We start from the raw sequence: 10,159 nt of genomic DNA, 5'->3' as shown, positions 1-10,159 counted from the left end.
ATGAAACAGCATTAAGTGTATGATACTGTTGCCAGTATTGTTCTGTTAACTGTATAATTTGGACTTGTTTTGAACCAGGGTATAAGTAAATATTATATAGCTTATATGTTTAAATATATCTATATAATATAACTAAAAACAGGGTTGCACAGCATGGTTGACATTGATATGATCACATACATGCCAGGGACTAAAAATCCTTTTCTAGAGCTTAATGAAAACTTGAAGGCCTTATCCTTTTCTAAACATTGAATTAACACATGTGCCACATATATTTGAATGAATGAATAAACAAGTAAATGGTGTCGCATTGAAATGTAAGCCGAGAGTGCACACAAGTAATTGAGTAACTCCTGCAGCGTGAATGGAAACTGCGGGCGTGACAAATGATTTCCTGTCATTTTTACAAATAAGCATGTCTTCTGACCTGGTTTCATAACAACCCAGTTTGTTTCTGGGTGTTTGTTTTTTTCAGATTGAACCAGTTAATACCAACCATAGTGCCTGGTTGTTATGACCATACATAGTCTAGGAAGTGTAGTAAAGGGGGAATCAAAGCATTAAACAGAGCTAAACACATCAGGGAGGAATTAAAGGGCAAAAACATGTGCATTAGTATTAGTATAAATACTAGATAGAAAGAGACAGGAGAGGTCACTGGCCTTAGTCCAGGAGGGGGGGAGTGAGGGGGAGTGTGGTGGAGTGGCGCCTGTCAGGGTGATAGTGTGTGTCTCACTGGTGCCAGCTTCTGTTTGACCAGAAGATCCCCTACGATAGTGCTGGCGTCCCTTCCTCGGGGACACACAGATACAGACAGACACGTACGCCTACAAATGGAAAAATGGCCGACGCATCTCAACAGTGCACGTGCACACGTTTTTCAGTAGGCATCGAAAAAATAATGAATTCTTAGATGTGTTGTAATAGAAGAATTCCGCATTGATGCACAAAAGGTCATAATCTGACTTTTACACGCATTATGCATTTTTTTCTCGAAAATGTCAACTGTACGAAATATTTCTAATGAAAAATGAACTCTTTTGGCTTGGGTTGTCAAACACTTTAAGAGAAATAGGATGAAAGATTGAATTAGTTGCAAAATTGAGTATTCAAATGCACTAAAATAAATAATTTATTTATTTATACTGTCGCAAAACAAAATGTAGGCCTACATTACCACTAGTTTTAGACTCTTTGTATCAAACAAACCATATAGGACAGAAAATTGCGACTTTCTTGAGCTAAAGAAAAAAATGCTAAGAGGTAGTATCATTTGATCATAAACTATAATGGTTCAGAATGATTTATATCCATTTTCCCCGACAGTGATGCTTTGTTGTCAGTGATGTTTACCATTTTCTTCTTTTTTTTGTTTTTTTTGCTTTGTATTTAGCCTCCAGCACAGTAAGGATAAATCCAATATGGAACAAGACTTGAATCAGTGCCTGGAAATTGGTCTAGTGTAATATCACTTTTACTTTTCATGCAATACGTAATTCATTTTAAATATATATATATAAAATTATAAACAAATATTTTGAGATGATTTTTCACAGGTCACAATATCACAGGTGATACCTCATAGTTTTTTCCTACATAAATCATTTGGATGAAAGGTTTACAAAGCATTTCTGAAGCTGTAGATCTAAATCCCTAGTTGAAATATTAAAAAAATTATGATACATTTTATAAAACAAACCAAAACAATCAAGATATTATAGTTAAAGAAAATATATAATATATGCCATCAAAATCAGAGACCGCTCATGCCGCTGAGGATGAACAGCTTCCATATACACAGGCTTCAGATCCATTAGATAGCTATAGTTTGTTAAACGCTCATCAGTGATCAGTTGATAAACCCAAAAAAGATTGAACTACGATAAATATATATTCGGTGTCACCCAGATAAGAATGGGTTCTCTTTTGAATTTGGTTTCTCTCAACGTTTCTTCCATGATACCATCCTTGTTTTTTTTTCCTCGCCACAGATTCGTTCGTTAGAAAGAAACAAATTATACAGTAGGGATCAATAATATTTATAATCAAATAATAATATTTGTCATTATTTCATTCTGTAAAGCTGCTTTGGGACATTGTTAAAAGCGGTATACGAATAAAATTACACTGACGTGGAAATCCGAGATGAATATACATTAAGGGATTCATTTGACATTTCACCATGACAATTTGAGTAAAAATCTATTAAGAATACCAATTTTTATTCCTCACTAAAATATAAAATAATCCCCAAAATACACATTGTAGTATTATTTCTAGATTTCTAATCGATAGATCATTACACATCTGCTATATGATTACTGCTCTGGCTGAATTATGGAACGATCTCACTCTGTACCATAATATGTGCCATATGGCCAAGATAATATTGTGCTTTTTATGCAAATATAATAAAATGCAGATGATTGCAAATGCCTTATGAAAACAAATAATTATCCCATTAGGGCATTGGTTTCGGAATGCAATTATTAATTTAATGCACAGTTTTTGCTGAAAAAAAAAACAGCAATTCTGATTAAATCCACTTAATGATCATTGTGTCCATGACAACAGGACATAAAAATATAATGACCCTCTGTTCGGATATAAGCAGAAGCCATTCAGGGTTATATTTATTGACTCGGGTTTGTCAGCGACTCTGAGTCAATATGCAGTGGCAAAAGGTCATCGCTGAATGAGACAGCCTGACGCGTGGACTTTTTCATGACTCAAGACTGAGGGACAGTAGCGCAAAAGATTCTTAATCATGACTCAGCACTGGAGCTGAAATTTGTGTTTATATGTAGTAAGATGGATATTTTGTGTATGATCATAATTTATATTGAAATTTGCATAAAAACCTGAACTTTACCTGACATATGACTTTCACTGTTTATTTATTTACAATGTCATTTTTAATTAGTTGACAGAAAACCCAATCTTGAGGTCCAGATTATACCTCAGTATTACATTCTGGGTTTCTTACATTGTTTTATAATTCCAAATTCATCCATTGTCTTATGGATGAAATGTTATTCTGAAAAGAAATAAGGAATCCCGAGTGGTTCAAGTATGATTGAGCCTCTTCTTGCATTTAGACATTGGGATTCGCTACTGAGCAACATTTTCAGAATCATTCAGAGTGCAGAGAAAAATGCAAAAAGACAAGCATCTTAATTGATCTGATTTCTTTCACCTGGCGATGAGACATACACTAATGTGTGTCCTACAGGTTCGTACAGTTGCCATGTAAAAGACAAGTTGTTGTCAGGATGTTATCACTATTACTAATATTAACACTAATAGCTTTCCACACTTCATTCTCAGTTTTCACAAGATAATTACATCGTTTACATATTAAAAACAAAAACACACACCATATAACCCAAAATAAAAGCAGACGGTAAACTTTGTGGGATGTTTCTTAATAAATTATCTAGAATCAATTCCAGGATCTTAATATATTATTTAAAAAAAACATTTCTTTGTATTTCAGGAATTATAAGAGCTGTAAAAACATCTAGATTTAAATGCATTTAAATAAAAAAAAGAGGATGATAAAATTACTTTGGCATTACAGTAAAAATAAAATTACATATATATTTGTAATGTAAAACAATGAAATTATTATTCAATTAAACTGTAATCAATGGAAGTATATGATGAGAGATCTTTTTTTAATATAAAATCAAAGAATGACTTTAAATGTGGTTCAATATGTATGTTTTTGCACATGTATATAAAATTAAAAAATAAAACTACTGTTTATAAATATAATCAATATTATATTACATACTTTTACTGCAGGTTTTTTGTATTTTTACTTTATGGTATTAAAGCATGTCTAGAACTGCATTATATTTTATTATATTATATTTTATTAAACAATTCATCATTTGTATTTAGTTATTCCTTTTTTTTGCATCTTAGTTCAAACTGGAATTTTTTTCTGGATTTTCCGGGCACGCGCTTGTCGGGAAGGGGCGTGGCTTATGCTAAAAGTGGGCGTGCGTAGCGGACACCGCGCGCGCATAAAACGCAGGTCGTCGCAGGTTTTCAGGAGACAGAAACCTGGAGCGAGAAACAGGAACCTGAAGAGAGAAAAACAGAGCTGAGGGAAATTTAAAGAAAGTTTAAAGAAGAACTTTTGATTTATTTCAGATACAGGGGCAAAAGTTTGGGAAGGTTTCTAACTTTCTTTTCAAACACTGAAATCTTAAAGAAAAGAAGGAAAAATGAAGCCAATCAGCATCGCGTGCGGCGTCGCCGTCATCATCGCGTGCGTGTGCGTGTTCCAGAGTGCAGGTGTCCCTCTGACTGAGTCTCAGGTAAACTTTTCATCTTTATTCTATTCTTTATTTTATTATTTTAATCATTTTAAAACCTACTTAAATATCTATCTATCTATCTATCTATCTATCTATCTATCTATCTATCTATCTATCTATCTATCTATCTATCTATCTATCTATCACCTCAATGTCTGTCTGTCTATCTATCTGTCTGTCTGTCTGTCTGTCTGTCTGTCTGTCTGTCTGTCTATCTATCTATCTATCTATCTATCTATCTATCTATCTATCTATCTATCTATCTATCACCTAAATGTCTGTCTGTCTGTCTGTCTATCTATCTATCTATCTATCTATCTATCTATCTATCTATCTATCTATCTATCTATCTATCTATCTATCACCTCAATGTCTGTCTGTCTGTCTGTCTATCTATCTATCTATCTATCTATCTATCTATCTATCTATCTATCTATCACCTAAATGTCTGTCTGTCTGTCTGTCTGTCTGTCTGTCTATCTATCTATCTATCTATCTATCTATCTATCTATCTATCTATCTATCTATCTATCTATCTATCTATCTATCTATCACCTCAATGTCTGTCTGTCTGTCTGTCTGTCTATCTATCTATCTATATAATATATCTAATATATATATATTAGCCGTATTTACACTTTTTTCTTGATTAACAGGGTAAAACAAACCTCAGGATCTAATCTTTTAATTTGGTTTTTAGCCTTTTTTTATTTCCTTACATCTGCAATGATATGAGATGAACTTCCATATTTATTATTTTTTTAATCTTCATTTATAATTTTATTTTTAGATCTCTAAATATTTCATTTGATATCTTCTCAGACTCTGAATAAAATTCGGATTTAATTGAATAGATTTTTCTCCTGATCCTCAGGTGCACCTCGAGGAACCGATGGAGGAAACTGAGGCAGTGCAAAGTCTTGATCAGGGCGAGGTATCATCGTTGGCGAGAGAGATGAGTCCCGAGGTACTGACCGCTGAGTACCTACTCTACACTCTTATTCTAAAATGAGTCATAAAAGAGAGATGAGACGCTTACAGCTTTTTCACTCTTTTTTTTCCAGGTGTTGTTCAGGACGAAGCGTCAGAGTCACCTCTCTCTGTGCAGATACTGCTGCAACTGCTGTAAGAATAAAGGCTGTGGGTTCTGCTGCAGGTTCTAATAACAGGAACCAAATACAAGTTCCGCTCATGAGCCTGGGGGGGGGCATTAACTTATTTATCCTGCTGGACTGATTTTATTTCTCTGTAATGTCGAACTTCTCCTGCTCAGATGTCTTCACCCGCTGAATGGCTCCAACGCTATTGGTTGAAAAGAGGACACTTTGTTTTCTCCACACCGAGACTGAAAAGGATTGACGTTATGATCTATGATGTATGAGATCATTGTTCTGGGAATTTCACCCAGAAGTTACGCTTTTTAGCTTTACTCTTCTGCATAGTGAAGGAACTATTTAACATATTTAATAAAACGTCTGATCAAATATTCACAAACTTGCAAGAAAAATTGACAAATTAGCTAACTGATTAGTGAGTTCGGCTTGCTAGGTAGCATCAGCAAGCTACTCCTGGAGAACTATCATTTATATCTGAGCTAGCATAATCACAATTCTTTGTATAGGTAGGTCACTGGCTCATCCAGTGTTAATAAATGTTTCTGAAGTGCGATTGAATCCAGAATGACAGTATATGCTAAGCATAGTGGCAAACCTAGTAACTGATAAAAATGAGGTAATAGTGGCATTACATGATGAAGTCTAAGATCTTCATTAAAACTTGGTTCTTGTGGACCAAAGGGATGTTTGCCAGGTTGTGTTCCTTTTTTAGCAATGAAACTTGGTGGAGAAAATGTAAAGGAACAAATGCAAACTTCATCTCAAGCTCTACATTTGTGGGCGTTTATGTACAGTATATCCCTGATGTAAATATATGTCAAGTTGATCATTATTAATACACTTTTTTTTGTAATACATTTGTAATAAACAAGTTTCATATGATTCATATGTCTGCTGTTGTGTCTTATGGTTGTGCGTAAACACGATGCTATAGATGGCAACGCTCCTTCACTGTTATTAAGTCTTCAGATAATTAATAAGCAGCTTCACGACGTTAAAACGGTTGACGTAAAAGCCGGTAAACCAACTCCAAGCAGACAGGAACTAAATCAGGATCTGCATCACCGCAGACTTTTTTGGAGTACGCTATTAATACTGTTCTCCGTATGGTGAAGTGCGTGGAAGATCAAGATGTCATTACAGAGCCTCTATTAAAGCTTATCCTTGAATCGTGCCTGACCTACAGCTCTGCGTCCAAAAGACAAGCAGCCATCATCCAGAGGAAATCAATTATAAAACACAAAACAAGTAAAAGGTCAAGGGGAGGAAATGGGTTTAATCAGGAACTCGGAATTAATTGGGAAGTTTAAGGTGATGGGTGTAGAGCGTCTTTACAGAGGCGGCGGTTAATAATGTAGCATACAACAGGTAAACACACAATTAACACACAATTAACACACATTTCACCGCATCCTAGACCCAGTTTAGTTTCTCTAGGATTTGATTAGCATGATTTTCATTAGTGTTTGATCACCATTTCATGTCTTTGGATACACTATTTTAGGGTTACTGGATTCCACATGGGTTTAATGGTTTCCCCAAAAGTACAATCAAAAAATCACCAAAAGTTCAACATTTTCAGTATTTTTTCTTCATTTTGTGCAAAAATAATACTGTGGGGTAAAAATTAGGCGATTGGGGCGTTTCCTTATTAGTGTGAGCATGTGGCTTACATGTTGCATGCTTAGTGTTTCTCTGTACTATTTATTCATTTTGCCACTTTTATACATGTTAAGGAAAAGTTACAGTACATTGCCAAAGTTGAGGTTGTAGCTTAGTGGTTAAGGCTCTGGGTAACTGATCAGAAGGGTCGGGGGCACTCTTGGAACCCCTGAGCAAGACTCTTAAACCTCAGTGCTCCAGGGGTGCAGTATCATGGCCGACCCTGTTCTCTGAACCTCAGCTTCCTAATATCTCTGGGATATGCGAAGAATTTCAATGCTGTAATGTACATGTGACAAGTATAGCACACCTTTCCTTTCCTTCTTTAACTTTTCTTTCAAAGGTCTGCTGACACCTGAACATCTCACTTATAGCAAATATGGACGCATACAGTTGTAGAGAATGTCTTTGTATACCGTAACAGAGCTTTACAATGTCCATTCACTGGAAGTGCAAAGCGCAAACCTGTGCACAAGGCGAGTCTCTTGGAGGCGTGGTTTGTCAAGGTTGATGTCCGAGAACTACACTGAAATCTTTATACTGTACCGATTATACCTAACATCGTTCTTACCCGACGTTTATCACTCGCATGCCACTCGCAGCATGATCCGACATTGCGAAACGACCGTAATACCGTCTAACAGCTGAAATAAATAATATAATAAATAAATAAATAAATGTTGGAGTGGAAAGTCTGCACTAGATTTATAACAGTCTCCAAAAACTACAATGTAACTGTAACATCCAATAAAACAATCATCTGTCTGCAGATATTATTAAGGATTACTTTATAACAGGGTCAATCATATGTCAGATCCTCAATGAAACCAAATCCATATCACTTATATTGGTGATCTGTTTCCCGTGGTGTTTGGTACTGGTGCTGGTGCTGGTGCTGGTGCATGTTAACTGAATAACAACATACAGCAAAACTATTATGTTCCCAAGTAATCGACCGAATCCAGATTCAGAGTAGAAAAACTGTCAGTAGAATGACTTCCTACAGTATTTTTCCATGATTAGATCTGTGAGCGCTATTCAATTGGACCAGTATGCCTAAAGGCACTGCATGACGGTCATCAGTTTGGACACCATTTTAAATCTGGGCATCAAGGTTATGAAAAGAAAAACAAAAGTGGTTCATAAATGATAGAAGGTATGCTTATATCACATATATGGACTGAAGACTGTTTCCAAGGGCTTTAATATGCATATAAGGCTTAGGTGTTAATGGTTTTCCATGAAACCACTCGACTGTTTTCTTTCAGTCACGGCCTCTTCGTCTGTCACGATTTATAATTTGCATTTAAATCACTGCTGAGGTAAAGCCGAAAAAAAAAAAAAGAAAGAAAAACGCCAACCTTGTGCAAGTCGATACTTTTGAAACTCTTAACGACAATGGATGGAGCAATAAAAAAGGCAAACTTGCGACACAAACTAGAGTCATTAGTATAAATTAGCATTGGGGATTATTGGTTTCTTCTTGAGCTTTCTGATTTCTTTTACTCTCCCACACATTCACCACTAACTGCATCTTTTACAGCACATTGCATGATGAATAGTACCAACATTACCTTGTTTTACATTCACACATTTTTCTAGTCAGGTAGAAGATGCTTTCGATCCACACTTGAGCTTTGGGGGCCTTGCTCAAGGGCCCAACAGTGCTACAGTGGCATGCACAAGTAATTTTAGAATTCTTCCACATTTTATACTGCTACAACCTGAAGCTGAAATGGATTTCATTAGGATTTTGGGTCATGAATGTCATGAATAATAATTGGAGTTGGAGGAAGGAATCAATATAGTTTGCAAAATGATGTACAAAATAAAAGATGCAGTAGTGCTCAGTTATGTAATTACAGGAATGCAATCCAAACCTTGTGCCATGTGATCTCTGTATGAATACTCCAGTTTCTGGTGACAGAGTTCTGAAAAAGGTGTGTGTGTGTATTTCAGAGTAGTCAATGGGCAGCTTGTATAGCAGATTTACTGTCCTATCAACTCAACATACAGTCATTATTGTATAAATAACTGACAGCAAAAGTGAATACACTCTTAGTGAACATGTCAAAACCTGGGCATAGACTTTACCAGAGCTGCACAGGTTGTTGCTGGGATCCTCTTCCATGCCTCCATAATGGCATCACGAAGCTGCTGGATGTTAGACTCACACACTTCTCCACTTTCTGTTTGAAGATGCCCCACAGGTGCTCAGTAGGGTTTAGGTCTGGAGACATACTTGGCCTCTTCATTAACTTCACCTTCAGCAAGGCAGCTGTCATCTTGGCAGTGTGTCTGGGTTTGTTTTCATGTAGGAAAACTACGGTTCGGCCGAGTTTCTACATGAAGGGGATAATTTTCTGCTTCAGAATATCACAGTACATGTTTGAATCCATGTTTTCCTCAATAAACCGCAGCTACCCAGTACCAGCAGCACTCATGCAGCCTCAGATCATGATGCTACCACCACCATGCTTGACTGTAGGCAATACACAGTTTTCTTGGTTCTCCTCACCAGGGCGAGACACCATCTGAGCAAAACAAGTTTATCTTAACAGTAGAACATGGTTCCAGTAATTCATGCTCTTGTACAGGTTGTCTTCAGCAGGCTTTTTTGTGAGCCAGCTTCAGAAGAGGCTTCTTTCTTTGATGGACCCTTGTGAGACCTGTTCCCGAGTGGAACCCGTCTTGGAAAGCTTCTGTATGACCCTGGCTATTGTACTGTATCTCAGTTACATGATGCTACAGATCTTCTTATAGCGTAGGCCATCTTTGTGGAGAGCAACAATACTAATTCTCAAATCTTCAAAGAGTTCTTTGCCATGTTGGACATCCAGTGGTCGGTATGAGAGAATTGTACCCAAAGTACCAAGTTTTAACTGCTCTTATACAGGAAACACAAATATGTATGGTCCTGTCAAACAGACAAAACATGAACATGATAAATAGGATGTGTAGCTTTGCATGGTTAAGCGATATACAGCTGTACTATCTTTTGGTTGCCAGTTATTTAGAAAATAATTTCTGTATGTTGAGTTATTTTCAGAGGAC

The 10,159-nt window shown here is 36.3% G+C and overlaps 1 protein-coding gene across 1 annotated transcript; it reads left to right on the top strand.

Annotated features, from left to right (window-relative positions):
* The first annotated feature begins 4,051 nt into the window (after nucleotides 1-4,051).
* Nucleotides 4,052-6,325, top strand: LOC124375429 (hepcidin antimicrobial peptide). Its single transcript, XM_046833766.1, has 3 exons — nucleotides 4,052-4,328; nucleotides 5,203-5,295; nucleotides 5,393-6,325. The coding sequence occupies exons 1-3, from the start codon at nucleotides 4,236-4,238 to the stop codon at nucleotides 5,489-5,491; spliced, it is 285 nt and encodes a 94-aa protein (XP_046689722.1). The 5' UTR covers nucleotides 4,052-4,235; the 3' UTR covers nucleotides 5,492-6,325.
* Nucleotides 6,326-10,159: the final 3,834 nt, after the last annotated feature.

The sequence above is a fragment of the Silurus meridionalis genome, chromosome 21, assembly GCF_014805685.1.
Source record: "Silurus meridionalis isolate SWU-2019-XX chromosome 21, ASM1480568v1, whole genome shotgun sequence".
Taxonomy (NCBI): domain Eukaryota; kingdom Metazoa; phylum Chordata; class Actinopteri; order Siluriformes; family Siluridae; genus Silurus; species Silurus meridionalis.
This window is presented reverse-complemented; position numbering and strand designations above follow the sequence as displayed.

What these genes read in the sequence shown, in the direction of transcription:
- LOC124375429 (XM_046833766.1), top strand. Translation starts at nt 4,236, where the DNA reads ATGAAGCCAATCAGCATCGCGTGCGGCGTCGCCGTCATCATCGCGTGC. An exon ending in TCCCTCTGACTGAGTCTCAG is followed by an intron (nt 4,329 to 5,202) that starts GTAAACTTTTCA and finishes CCTGATCCTCAG; the next exon opens with GTGCACCTCGAGGAACCGAT. An exon ending in CGAGAGAGATGAGTCCCGAG is followed by an intron (nt 5,296 to 5,392) that starts GTACTGACCGCT and finishes TTTTTTTTCCAG; the next exon opens with GTGTTGTTCAGGACGAAGCG.